At 37.1% G+C, this 14,753-nt stretch overlaps 1 protein-coding gene across 2 annotated transcripts; it reads left to right on the forward strand.

Moving 5' to 3' along the window:
* Positions 1–1,047: 1,047 nt before the first annotated feature.
* On the forward strand, positions 1,048–12,773 carry LOC130910521 (major histocompatibility complex class I-related gene protein-like). Of its 2 annotated transcripts, none has more exons than XM_057827905.1 (7): positions 1,048–1,279; positions 5,880–6,146; positions 6,230–6,508; positions 8,144–8,446; positions 10,137–10,250; positions 12,318–12,335; positions 12,444–12,773. In XM_057827905.1, exons 1-7 carry the CDS (start codon positions 1,210–1,212, stop codon positions 12,473–12,475), a joined length of 1,083 nt encoding a protein of 360 aa, XP_057683888.1. In that variant the 5' UTR covers positions 1,048–1,209; the 3' UTR covers positions 12,476–12,773. The 2 variants fall into 2 exon arrangements, with proteins under 2 accessions (XP_057683888.1, XP_057683889.1); XM_057827906.1 differs by having other exon boundaries at positions 12,447–12,773.
* Positions 12,774–14,753: the final 1,980 nt, after the last annotated feature.

Genomic DNA, 14,753 nt, shown 5'->3' on the forward strand with positions numbered 1-14,753 from the left:
TGTCATGACAGATCTCAGCTACTCTCCCCATTCACGACGCTAGATGGTGCCAGATATCAATGAAGCGATATTCTGTCATGACAGAACTCAGCTACTCTCGTTTAACCAGTTTGCATTATTTTATTGCAATGTTTTTCCTTATTCAGATTTGTTTCAAGACAGTTACAGTTAAACTTCACTTTGATGGTTAATGCAGTTATTGCAATTTTGTTGTTTTATCACAATAGATTGGTTTATTTACATTTCAAAAACCAGAAGCAATTCATTTACGAATGTGATTGCACTTTAGTTTACATATTTAAATGTTCAGATATTAAGATTTGAATGAGGCAAAATAACATGCTTCTTCTCTCAAATATATCGTTATAATCATTTGTTTCAGATGTACTGTAATTATTTTCTTTATAAAAAAATAATTTGGTGTTCAAAAAGTCTTTTTTCAAACTTGAGTCTTGAAAAAGAGGGGGTCGTCTTATAATCAGGGCCGTCTTTTATTCATGCCAATACAGTATTTATAGTATAAACAGAGCAATTTTGATGGAATGATGGAAGGAATAAAATAAAGACAATGTCTAATTTAATACTATTAATACTTAATTAATACTATTAATACTTAATTAATAATTAATTATTAATAATAAGTATTATTATTATAATAATTATTATTAATAATTAATAATAATTAATACTTAATTAATATTTAATACTAATTTTAATACTATTCAGTATTAAAAGTTTGAGTAAATAAAATGAATTGAAAGCAAGGAAAAAACTGTCAGTAAGTTATATTTAATAAACACAATTTTAAAAAATGACCTAAAATGTTTGACGATCCACATTAGTAGTCGATTACTTACTGTTGCTTTTAATTTTTATTCCTATTATTATTTGCAACAATATTATTCATTTTACAAATTACAGCTGTAGCTTTAAAGAAAAATATTTTATTTTTTATTTGTCAAGGCTTTTGATGCCCAATTGCGTCACCTGCTGGTAGTAAAAAATATAAGCAACAGCAGCAGGAAACGCTCAAACACGACTCCTTGATGCATGTGTCATTTTATTTGCTGTGGTTTTGGTTAAACATTTGCTGGGAAATGGGACGATACGTGTGTAAAAATAGTTAGAAAAATATAGGCGAGTGTACTTCCTTGTGTCTTATCCTATAGCCACGCCCCCAACCATCACTTTCCTTTAGAGTACCCCAAGATGAAGACCAACAACATGAAGGTTTTGACGTTGCTGCTCGTCGTCTGGAATGTGGAGGATACATCTGCTGGTCAGTTGGTTCTACTTTCTCCTTATTCCCAGATTTTACATATTCGCTTTTATTTGCTACCTCAGTGCAATAAAAAAGGAGAGGTACAGATGGGGTTTCGGTTTCAGTTTGACTCTTCAGATAACGGAATTGCATGATATTTTTGAAAGCGTAATTAAAAAAGCTACAGCGAGTTCCAGTAAGTCAGAGTGGCAAATAACAACAACAACAAAAAAAGAAAGACAATTGCACAACAATATGATATTAAAAAATACTGGCGATGTGTACTCCACATGAAAATTAACTGACATAAACAAGGAAATTCAAAAGTCAGATAAAAACAACACCTTTGATAAAGGGCAATTGCTGTATACCAGTAATTCTCAATTATTTTATGTTACGCCCCCTACACGAAGACGTAAACGTTTGGTGCCACTGTAAATAGTATTTTTCTTTAAAATTATTATTATTATTATAAGTACACCTCTGCATAACATTGTGTCATTTTTAATGTTAAAGGAAAAAAATATATATATCAACTTACAATAAAGTATAACATTGTTTTGTTTGTCACAGAAAAGACTTAAAGCGCATCACGAAGCGAATAACTGTACTTTTTGTGATGTGGATTTAGAAAGTTTAAGTCATATATTTTTTCACTGCAATGTTGTTCATTCCTTCTGGAGTCAATTAAACGAATGGCTGCAATCTAAGAATACTGATGTACCCCTGACAGGAGAAACAATTTTATTCGGTGTTTATCTAAAGGATAAAAATTTAGAATTTGTTTTAAATGTAATATTGCTTATGGGGAAATTTTTTGTTCATAAGTGTAGGTTTTTTTTTAAAACCAAACCGTGTATGGCTCACTGGAGAAATGATTTCTACACATATTGCAAAGTCTTGGTCCTTGGATGTGATCGATAGGAAGGCCCATCATTTGTTTTCTTTATTCAAACATTTTAAGTTGGTTCAGTAAGTCCTCTCTCAAAAGAAAAAAGTTGATTTTTTGTTTACTTTTGTATTTGTTGTGTTGGTTGTTGTTGTCGTTGCTATTGGTTGTTCGGTTATGCTCAATCTATAATATTGTATTTGATGTAGATACTTGAGTGTTTTGTTTTGTATGTATATTGTTCAATAAAAAAAAAAGAAAGAAAAAAAAACTTAAAGCGCATCACTTTGCCTGAATTAAAAAAAAAAAAAAAGTTACAGCCAAACTGCGAAAAATACATTAAAGGTAAATTTTTTTGACCATTTAGTACTGAAAATTAAAATGTAATGAAATCAATAAATAATAATATATTAAAATTGATTAGCAACAATAAATAATGAGGACAATATGCCAAACAATTTGACTGAAAAATAACAAAAACAAAAATTAAAAGAACAACAACAACAAAAAAACTAGTTGGGCAGAGGGACAGTTTTTATTTTTGCTTCAGGCAGTATCAGCTCCTTTGCTATGGTGTGAGGTTATTTTGCACTGATCAACTTGGTATGTCACCTAATATGATGCGAACAGTGCAGCTGGTTTACTGACGTAACACTGACAAAGCGGGACGAATGATGGCAATATTCGGCACATTTTCACTGGAAAACAATCAAGCGGCTTATCAATATAATTGGGATCTAATGTTTTTTTGTGATGTCTTAATTAATTTGGCTTACCGCTGTCTGCTGCAAACATTCTCAAACCCAATAAACAGACTGGTCGCCCCACTATATGAGAAGTACTTCTGTATACAATGTAGTACAATGTATTTTTTGTGTGCTTGTGTATATGGCCAAATTAGTGTTGTTGGGTAGGCCCGATTGGCTGTTAGTCTGCATGTGTTTAGTCTGGTTGTAAATTGTGGCCACAACATCTCCTTTCAACATTTGTGGATTAAGTACTCACTTTTTTTTTTTTAATTTTTAACTTAAGTAAAAGTACAGATACCGGTGCAAAGTTACTTAAGTGAAAGTACAAATATCTCAGAAAAATTTACTCAAGTAAAGGTACAAAACCCTAACCCTTTAATTTTACAAAGAAAACGTAAAAATATTTTCTCCCGATGCAAAAATGTCATACATACAGAAATCTGAGTCAATATTTAAATAAAGAACCAGAAAATTCATTGACTTATAGTTTTATTTAAAATTGTGCAGAATGGAAAAACAAGCAATAAAATTGACTGCACTGTAAACAGAAGCTTAACAAGCTCAAAAACTCCAAAACTTGGCTAAATGGCAGATTGTAAGCAACTATCAGGTGCATACCGCCACCTACTGTACAAGAGTGTGGTAGTTTTTAGTAGTCAATATCTTGTTCACCTGCCTAATCTTGCTCGTACTTGTGTTGCTGCTTCTAGTGTTCAGTTACGGTATAGTTGCATGGGGCTTATCTATTGCACCGGAGGCATAAAAACGCAACTATCAATTCACAATAAGAAAAAAAACTAACAAACAAAAGTAACGTGTAGCGCAGGCGACAACTTGAAAAGTTGTAGACTAAAAAGTACAAATACCTGCTGTAAAATTTAGTGAAGTAAAAGTAAAAAGTACCAATTCATATTTGAACACAAGTTAAGTACAGATACACAAAAATATACTTAAGTACAGTAACAAATTACTATTACTCTGTTACCTCTGCCTTTCAAGTCTATTCATTTTTTATTTGTGTCCTTAACCGTCCGTCCTGTTCAACAAAGGCCAGAAAATTCACTCATTAGGGACTAAAAAAGCCACTATGTCATTTCCCTTATACAAGTATAACACCATTTGCCATTTACATTTATCTCTCAACAGGGCCGGAGTGGGACTCATTTTCGGCCCTGGAATTTCATGCCTCAGACCGGCCCACTCATTTAAAATTATGTCATTATGCATACACGTGTTAAGTTCAGTGTTCTCTAAAGCCGTGTACTGTAATTCTGTGTATTCCAATTCAGTGCAGGTAATGGTTGTTTAACAAGGTGGCTCTATTTTAACAAGTGCAACACAACATATTTTGAACAAATTTAAAAATGGGTTTAAAAAAAAAAAACTATATTAAATGATACATTTGAAAAATAAATTAGGCCAGTCAAACGATTAAAATTTTTGATCAAGTTAATTACAGCTTAAAAATTAATCGTAATTAATCGCAATTCAAACCATCTATAAAATATGCCATATTTTTCTGTAAATTATTGTTGGAATGGAAAGATAAGACACAAGATGGATATAAACATTCAACATAAGGTACATAAGGACTGTATTTGTTTATTATAACAATAAATCAACAAGATGGCATTAACATTATGAACATTCTGTTAAAGCGATCCATGGATAGAAAGACTTGTAGTTCCTAAAAGATAAATGTTAGTACAAGTTATATAAATTTTATATTAAAACCCCTCTTAATGTTTTCGTTTTAATAAAATTTGTAAAATTTTCAATCAAAAAATAAACTAGTAGCCCGCCATTGTTGATGTCAATAATTACTTACACAATGCTCATGGGTGCTGAAGCCTATAAAATCAGTCACACCCAAGCGCCAGCAGAGGGCGGCAAAACTCCATAAAACACAATTAACAAGTGGGCATGTCATTGTACTGTACTGTCATTCAAATCTGTCTGAGCAGGGCATGTGCGTTAATTGCGTCAAATATTTTAACGTGATTCATTTAAAAAATTAATTACCGCCCGTTAACCCGATAATTTTGACAGCCCTAAAATAAATGAATCAATAAGACCTTTTCTGCAACATCAAATATTAACAAAATGAGTGCTTACAGATAAAACAAACATAGCAACATAACAATATGAAAAATAAAGAATACGTATTGCACATTGTAACAACTTCTAATGATACTATTATCCATTTTCCATTTCCACTTTAAAAACGCCACGTAATTGATTATATTAATTCTAATGTTAACTCGCTGAACGACATGGCAATCCTACCTTCCAGCTCTGCACCTGTGGTGTGTTCATTATGGCTAATGCTTGCTGCTACATATCCCTTGTGAGGTGCTACAAGAAGCCAAAGTTTCCACAATTACATATTGTCGTATCACACGGTGCAAGTTGCATTTTATTCGCCATCTGGCCTTACCACTTTCGTTGTAATCCTCTGTAGTTTGAGGCAGCAAGGTCGTTGCATGAAAAAAATTAGCTATTTTTGCGCATTTTGCCGATTCTTTCACGAGTGCTTTTCTCTTTTTAATTCTTATTTTTCAGCGCCACCCTTGCTCTTTTTATCCATCCGAGCACCGAGTTAGCAGCTAATTTGGCTCAATACAGACTACAATTAGGGGGCGGAGCTGCATGCTGTATTTTTCGTCTGCACACGTGAGGATGAGTCTGGAAAAAAAATACTGTTTTTTTTTTTTTTTTTTTTAAGACGGCCCACAGGGACAGCGGTAACAGAATGTAAGTTATACTCAGTGACACTGTCACAAATAAATAGCAAACAAAAAATGATAACAGTGTAATTTTTTTTTTTTTTTTTTTAAATAAAACCCGGACCGGCCCATCTGGCCGGCCGGCCCTTCTGGAATCGTCCAGAAGCTCCCGATTAGTCACTCCGGGCCTGTCTCTCAATGTCCACTACACAATAATAAGTGGATATTGTCTCCCCAATCTGTCATATGTGCAGCACGACATTCCCTGAAATACTACCTCACCGCAACTTCCGGGTTGCAAAACTTCCCCGAATTTGTGGGTAGCGCCGAGCTGGACGGTGTCCGGATTGGCTACTGCGACAGTAACATCCAGTCTGCGGAGCCTAAACAAGAATGGATGAAGGAGCTGGTGCGGGATGAGCCGGAGCACCTGGACTGGTACAAGTTCAAGTGCTCCGGCAACCAGCAGGTCTTCAGGAACAATCTCAAAGCTTTGACTCAACGGCTGAACCGTTCTGGAAGTACGACATGTTCCTTTTGACTCTTAAGTAAAACTGAATTTATAATTATAGTGTCCTTGACTGTGCTTTTTGTTTCCGGCCAGGCAGCCATGTTTTACAGCGAATGAACGGCTGCGAAATCAATGATGAGACTGGTGAGGTGGAAGGCTTTAATCAGTACGCATATGATGGGGAAGACTTCATCGTGTTGGACCTGGAGACCCTGACGTGGACAGCGCCCTCCCCGCAGGCTTTCACGACCAAGCTTCTTTGGGACACGCAATCCGAGAGACTGGAATACAACAAGTACTACTACATCCACAAGTGCCCTCAGTGGCTGAGGAAGTACGTGCATTACGGCAGGAGCGTCCTACAGAGAAAAGGTGGGGTTGCTTTCCAGAACAAGACATCAAGATTTTGGCATCAGGGCCTTTGCGGCTCAGAGATTTGGGCAAGGGCGTAGGTTTGCATAGGGACGGTAGGAACATAAGACGACCAACTCTCTTTTTTCATTCAACCAACATAGTAACGCATAGTAACGCACGCCTTTCCCGCCTCAGTAACGTTAACGGCTTTGCCAAGATGAGAAAATTAATTGGATTACTCCCTACCAGGGTCGCGCTAACCGAATAATTTCCGTCGTTGACCGGTTTTTTAAAACGGTGACGGAAAAAACTGAAGTCCGTCCGTCATTTTGACAGGTTGCAATTCAGACCCCAGACCACAGGGTGGCGAGTGAGCATATTAATTAGCTATTGTCTCTCTTAATGCATGACGTCGTTGGCTATTCTGTCAGAATACTGTAGCGTCACCGGGGTCTGGTGGCGGCACCGTGATTAACACATCAACGCGAGGTTCTTATTGGTGCACCCGGTGTGCCAGCGCGTTATCCAATTGGTGGACTAGATTGCCGCCTGTGTATAGACCCCAATCACATGACGTCACAACTCCGCCCCCCTGACTGGATTCGCCATATTGCCCGTCAGCTCGTCATGTTTACACATTACCGCTACGTACATGCCTCCTATTACGGTGTGTTTTTCTGCTCGTTAACATTAATAATCAAAATGGTGAAGGCGTGTGTGGCGGTTGGTTGCAGTAACAGAGAAGATAGACGGAGAGACTTGAAGTTCTACCATATTCTGAGAGACCCGAAGAGGAGAGCAAGATGGACTGCTGTAATTCGACAAGAAATCTGGGCACCAAACGATCACCACAGACTATGTAGTAGTCATTTTATATCTGGTAAGATGCATTTAATATATATTTAGAAGATTTTGGGCTGACAGCCACAATTCAGATCATTGTGTGACGTTGGTGATTGGGGTCTATATAGTTGCCTCTTTTTCTTCGGGGGTGGAGTTGTTGTTTTGTTGGTGTTGTTGGCGGTAAGCAGAGTAAAAAGAGGGAGAAAAATACCACGACTTCCGTGTCTAATTTTTCGCCGCCAAGCAAGCGTTACAATATTAATTAAAAATGAATGAAAACTAAATACTATTGAATATGTCATCATTATCATTTTAAAAATTTAAGTGATGGGTAAAAATAGATTATGATCGGATTTTTATGACCCTGTCAGTCAAAATGACAGACAACGAAAATGTCTAGCGCAACCTCTGCTCCCTACTGAAAAACAATAACGCCGTTAGTAACGCAGTTATATTCTTACGCCGTTATTAACAACGCTGCTCATCAGTGATTGGGCACACACCTGCCTTAAAATGTTAAAAAATGGTTTCTATCGCTCTTAAAGTCTCCTTAGGCAGAGGGTTCACTTACTTAGTTTTCCTCCTTCTGTCATCGTTTTCATGCTATCCTCATTAAAATATGAAAACCTATAAATGTTTGTGGGGTTTTAGTTAAAGCAGACACTGTATTTTCGTCTGTGTGATTTTTGACAAAGATCAGATCACATTTGATGGTGATTTTAAGCAGAAATGGGAGAAATTCCTAAAAATTCAGATACATTTTCATACCACCGTACATGACATACTCCCACCTCTGCTGTCCTCCCGCAGAGCTTCCTTCAATGTCTCTCCTCCAGAAGACACCCTCGTCAATGGTCCGTTGCCACGCCACAGGTTTCTACCCCGATCTAGCTATGATGTTCTGGAGGAGAGGTGGCGAAGAGCTCCATGAGAACGTGGAACACGGCGAGATCCTGCCCAACCATGACGGAACCTTCCAAATGAGCGTTAACGTCAACGTATCAGCGGTGCCGCAGGATCAGTGGGCGGAGTATGAATGTGTGTTCCAGCTCGACGGTGTCAAGGAGGAGCTGGTTGTCAAGTTGGATAAAGATGCCATCAGAACCAACTGGAGTAAGTTGAAGTGGGCAAAATTGGACAAAAATACAAGACAAGAGTCCTTTGAATCATGTCTCCAGTTGAACTGGTAACTCAGTCATCAGCCTGACAATGTCACAGTTGAACCCTCTTACACCAACAAACCCCTACACTTTGGCACAACCGAAGTACTTATTTACTGTATTTGTAACCAGAAATATTGGAAGGGCTGAGCATTTTTGACAAACAAGAAATTATGTCTAGCTCTAACCAGGGGCTAACCACCCTCGGATTGTCCTTGCTCCCCCACAGAAAGGGGGCAAAGAGTACTAAGAACTAGGAGTGGGAACCTCTTGTTACCTCACGATACGATACGAGTTGCGATACGAAACTCACGATAACGATCTGACGAAATGGCGATACAACGATTATAGATACATTGGTCAAGAAATCATTCTTGGATATTCTACAAACAACTAAAACAGAAAAACAAGCTTCTGCTGTGAATTGGAATGAGTTTATCACTAGTAGACGTCCAATCCATTCCACTTCAAACCGATTGAACGTCTATGGCCGTTATTGGCAGCCAATGCCAGGCAATGAGGTCATTTTGGACCATTTAAGGTTATTTACCTGTTGATTTTCAGTTACTTCCTGTTGATTTGGGGGTATCTTATGCATCACTTCCTGTTTATTTTGAGTTACAGAACAAGAAGTGACCTGGGAATCACCCAAATGATTAGGTAGTGACTCAAACTCAACAGGAAATGACCTGTAAATGAACAGCAAGTGACCTGTAAATGCCCTGAAAAATCGGACAGAATGACTGTGAATGCGCTGGTGTCGAATTAGTGCTGCAACGATTAATCGATTAACTCGAGTATTCGATTAGAAAAAAGATTCAAGTTAAATTTTGCTGCTTTGAGTATTCGTTTAATTAAAGTGGCGTTGTAATGGTTTGTTTTGAAAGTATTTGCATTTATTTTCATTGATTTGGGTGGACAGACGGCCCTCTAGTCTACCTCATTTCACATGGCTGAATTCATCTGCTCCCTGTAAAGACCAACATAAGCTAAGTTTTTGTTTGAGCTAATGATTTTTTTCAATGCATTTGTAATTTAGTTTAAAGGTATATTTAGCCATTTTTTGTGGGAATATGTGTCTGAGCCATTTGTTAAGAGCATTGTGTTAGCCTTAGTGTTTTATAGCATTTAAGCTGGCGGACTTTTGCTATGTAAGTTAGCCAATTGTTCTTATGTTGTACATAGATCCTCTTTTTTTATACCACGTGAGGCTCAGCACAGGTATTTTTTTATGTTCCTTATCCGATTACTCGATTATTCGAAATAAATAGTTCATCGATTAATCGGTTACTAAAATAATCGATAGCTGCAGCCCTATTTCGAATGAATGAAGGTTCCCAGTCTAAATGGATTGGGCGTCAAGCAGCGTCAATGGCAGCCTTAGAGTTACCTGAGACACTAAACACTGAAACACTGACACCTTTTTAAAACGATATCTCGATTCTTGGCAGGAGTATATCGATAACCTTTTGGGATTAAAAGTATCACGATATATCACCATTTCGATATTTTGTCACACCCCTACCAAGAACCGTACTCAGTTTACTCTTTGGGAGAAAAAATGTATATTTCCTAATGGGGTATCAGAAGTGGAAAAACAGGATTGCATTTCTGTTGACCTTAAAGTACTGTTTTGGTTTCAGTTCCTCCACCAGAGTTTCCGACTGGTGTGGTCATTGCGTGCGCCATTGGGGCGCTGCTGGTCCTTCTGGCGGTGGGAGTAGGACTACACATCTGGAGAAGAAGGGTTGACAGTGGTGAGAGAAACGCCTAACGATACAACTGTCTGAAGAAAGTTAATTGAAGGGGACATGACTGTTGTTGGTTGTTGAAAATGTTTTCCATCTAATGCAAATGTCTTCTTCAGTTCTTAGGTTTGGAGTTTTTTTGATGGGTCACTGGAAGTGGTCATATGAGGGTTATTATTGCAAGGTATGATTAGTGAATTAATGTTCCGCATTCAGATTATTCAGCTGCTTGGTTGATGGGTTAGGTGATTGGTGAATAGATTTATTATGCATGGTCAATTGGTTGGTTGTTCAATTGATTGATAGAGTTCTGCTTTTTGTTTCTTCAGACGGTCTCTGGACTTGTCAGGGAAGCTCAAATATGAACTCCAAGACAAGTGTTACCTCGATTAGAGAAATGAATACGACCCCAACCATGGATTGCTTTGCTTCGAAGGCTTTATGAACAAGAGCTCTCGGGTACAAAATGATGTGACCCAGCCAGGAGCTGTGATCACCCAGAAGTACAAAGAAGTACAATAAAGGCTGGGCATTCATACTGTTGAAAGGGCGGTGCCGAAGCCCACCGTGAAACGAAACTTACTAAGAAACGAAACTCAACATCTCACAAACCTTGGTATTTTTCCATACAAAAACATCTTTGAACTGAGACCTTGAGCACTGGTCCCAGCTAGAACGATGATAAGCTCAGCCTGATAAGCCACAGTCACTCATTGTATTCATTCAGGGCATATTGGAAAACAGGAACATAACAGTCCACATTTGGGCATATTGTGATACAGTCTATGGGAAGGCACACTCAAACAGATTAATATAACAATGATGCTCTATGCTATAATGTTCTCACACAAGCATAACAAAGCATACAATATATAATGTATAATGGTTGTGTTTTAGGCATGAATAAAATTCTCTCACAGGAGAGATTTTCGACTGACATTAAAGGGAACTTCGGACTTCAAGACTTATAGGCTGTAATAAGCCAAAATTGTTCTCTTTTATTAAAGTATGTTATTATAAAATATTGCCATTGATTTAAAAATCTATAATATTTAGTACATGTTTTATGTGCGCAATGGACGCTCGGGGTGATGACGTAGTTTGTCACTGTCACTAGATGAACACTACGGGGTTACTGCAATTCCTTCTACCCAGTGAGATGTCCAACACATTAGCAGATTGGTTAAAAGCGCCGAGTATTTACTATTTGTGTTTTTATTTATTTATTTTTATCTATTATTTTATTATGGGTCTTTCATTACATTTTCATTCCCTTAAAATACTTTCTGCATGTGTTTCCCTCTTATACTTTTAAGCATTGTGTTGTGGTAGCTTTAAAGCAGATTGTTGATCTGTTGATCACATCAGTCACGTAGCATATTTTTTATCACCCTTATTTGATATTACTACGTTGAAGTATTTTTTCAGGCATCTTTAGTATGTTCTGTCTGTATGCATTTAAACAAAACGAGCTTGTAGGACGTTTCGCCGGTGTAGCCATTTTGGCAGAACACCACTTTTCCCCCCTACTCTCGTCTCATCTCATCCCGTCTTTCCTGTTCATTTTGCTTTTGCTGCCCGTTTTGTGAAATATCGACAGTGCTGTCATGCTCATTAATGTTTCTCTCGGGTTCAAATTGAAAAGGTTGAACAGATGACATGTTTATGTCGCTAGAGTCATACTCCGGAAGCCCGGCAGGGTAACAATGTGACTTCACTGCCCTGCGATGTCAACAACAATGGCGACCTACTAGTTAAACTAATTTTACAAATTTTATAAAAACCATAACATCAAGAGGTGTTTTAATATCAAATTATTTAAACTCATCATAACATTTATCTTTTAAGAACTACAAGTTTTTCTATCCGTTGAGCCCTTTAATTAAGGTGAAACATTTTCAACAACCAAGAAAGATCAGTTGCCTTCATTCAACTTTTGCAGATTACTATGGTGTAGAATAGATGACTGAGAATCAATACAGACCACAATAGAACTTTATCTACTTGTGATAACAAAGCTTATCGTCCCTGCGTTTATTGCTGGTATGAATGTGCAACATCTCTTCTGTCTTTCAGGATTCCAGGCTGTTGACAGTAGGTTAAATATTTTTGCTTCTACCTACTTTATTTTAAATGAATATGGTGAGGACCAAAGTCAAATCCCTCATTTTAAAGTTGCATATTCCTTATTTCCATCCTTAGCAGGTCTGGATATTTTACAACCCCAAGCTTAGGATCAAGACAAGTGAGCAGTGATCTTGAAGGATGCTTGCACAACTTACAGGATGCTGGAAAACTGAAGGAGCAAAATTTACAAAAGTCGTTACAAGAATATCAAAATGTGATTTTTATTCTTTGGTTACATGAAAATGTTGTTTGGTTGTTTTCAAGCTATGAATTTGCTTTTTGAAGAAAAACAATGTATATTTTATTTATTTTTATACAACTGCTAAGAATTAAGCAGTGTAGCTTTAAGATTGAAACGCCCATCGCACCTCCCTGTATAATGTGATCATGTGGACACTCCCATCTCCAGACTTTTAATATATTGTTTGTATTTTTCTGCAATAATAAAAAAATACTTAAATCCTTTGTTTATTTCATTACTACATGATGCACTGTGCATATCAATGTAAATGAGCGCAACTACATGACAGCAATAGCGTACTGCACGAGTGCTATTTTCAGACCGCAAGGCTGCGTGATGTCACCATCGTAAACCGGAAGGGGGTCAACATAGAAGCGCGCTCGCATACAACACATGCTATAACTGCTTGTTTTCTGCGGTGATCTTTCAAAAAAGAACATGTCGAGTAAACACTGCTGCTATGGAACTTGGAGAAACGACTTTAGACATGACGACATATGAAGGATGTTTTCTTCATACGTTTCCCGAAGCCAAAAACTCAGAGGAAAAAAATGTGAACAATGGATCAACTTGTGTGTTCGTCCAAAACACCAGTTTAACACCAGCGAGATGAAGCCATTCACTGTCATATGCGGTAAACATTCTGTCATGGTCATGGGGCCATGGTCCTACAGATGACAATGTTGATCCATTCCTGCCACAGCCTGCCCCGAAGAGGCAAGGGCGTAGGTTTGCATAGGGACGGTAGGGACATAACACTCGCAACTTTTCAGGATACTCCATTTGTCCCCACCAACTTTTAAGCAACCTTATTTGCATTATAGGGTGATTCAAAATGAATGTGCCAAAATCATAACACAACATGTCAAAAATGAAAATCATTAAAAAACTCTAGCTTGGACACATGTGTTGAACATCAAGTTTTTTACATTGATTAAATTATTATTTTTGGCTCTTTGGCTCTCTAAAATGTGTATTTACTGCCACCCTGTGGCAAACACGTGACATGACATACATTTATTATTGCGTACACTGCTGGCCAATAAGTATTGGCAACCCTGCAATTCTGTCAGATAATGCTCAATTTCTCCAGAAAATGATTGCAATTACAAATGCTTTGGTAGTAATATCTTCATTTTTTTTGCCACACTGAGTCCTTGTAAGTAGTAGTAGTAGTAGTTTGAGCACTTATAAAACATGGAATACAACTTGAAATGATGTTCAACACGAGCTAGAGTCCAAGCTAGAGTTTTGTAATGTTTTTCATTTTTGACATGTTGTGTGATGATTTTGGCACATTCATTTGAATCACCCTTTAGGTGGTTAAGATTGTCTTCATTTATGTTGTAAGGATATAATTGACCCTACCATTATTAAATGACTCATATTCATTATGTTCAGACTTACATTTACCCCTTTTCAGTTGCTGAATGTGCCGGTCCACCCCTCAACCCAAAACACACATTTGATTCGCTGATGACGTGGATTTAAAAAAAAAATATATATATATATATTTTCTACTATATTTAGAAAAAGGGTTTTATTTGCAGCCGAAGCAGACATTTGTTTTTCTTCAGATAATCATACATTAATCATAATCGAGGTAAAAAGTTTTCATATTTTGTTGAGTTTGGCTGTACTTGTGGACAAAAGCAGTCGTATTTTACCTGAATAAAGGCTCCATTTTTCTTACACCCTGACTAAGAGGTATTTTCAGTTATATTTAATTTCTTTATTGCGACAGATAATGTTGAGTGGCCTTAAGACAAATCTTTATATTTTGCATTCCTGGATAGTTAAGAGATTATTTACAAGTTTGGAGTTATTGTGCATGTTAATATAATTTTGTTCAAATATTGCAATTTCAATTTGCTAATAAAATCTGGTCATTTATTCTGGAAGTTTTCAAAACGTTTCTTGAGCAGTTTTGAATTGAACGGGGGGGTTACTAGATGGAATACACGTGAAAGTTAGTATAAATCAATACCGATTTTTTTGGCATTGATCATTTGGCATATCAATCATTCGGTTCCAATTCGTGAGAAATGTAGCCCTGACCCCAGTTCAATAATCTGTTTTGTCTTATTAACGTCCCGTCCCCAGCAAAAAAATTTACATGCAGTTTATGCTGTTATATTGTTCCT

This window comes from Corythoichthys intestinalis, chromosome 22, assembly GCF_030265065.1.
Source record: "Corythoichthys intestinalis isolate RoL2023-P3 chromosome 22, ASM3026506v1, whole genome shotgun sequence".
Lineage (NCBI taxonomy): Eukaryota > Metazoa > Chordata > Actinopteri > Syngnathiformes > Syngnathidae > Corythoichthys > Corythoichthys intestinalis.

Coding starts and splice junctions, on each gene's coding strand:
- LOC130910521 (XM_057827905.1), top strand. CDS start 1,210: ATGAAGACCAACAACATGAAGGTTTTGACGTTGCTGCTCGTCGTCTGG. Junction 6,147..6,229: donor ACGGCTGAACCGTTCTGGAA/GTACGACATGTT, acceptor GTTTCCGGCCAG/GCAGCCATGTTTTACAGCGA. Junction 6,509..8,143: donor GAGCGTCCTACAGAGAAAAG/GTGGGGTTGCTT, acceptor GTCCTCCCGCAG/AGCTTCCTTCAATGTCTCTC.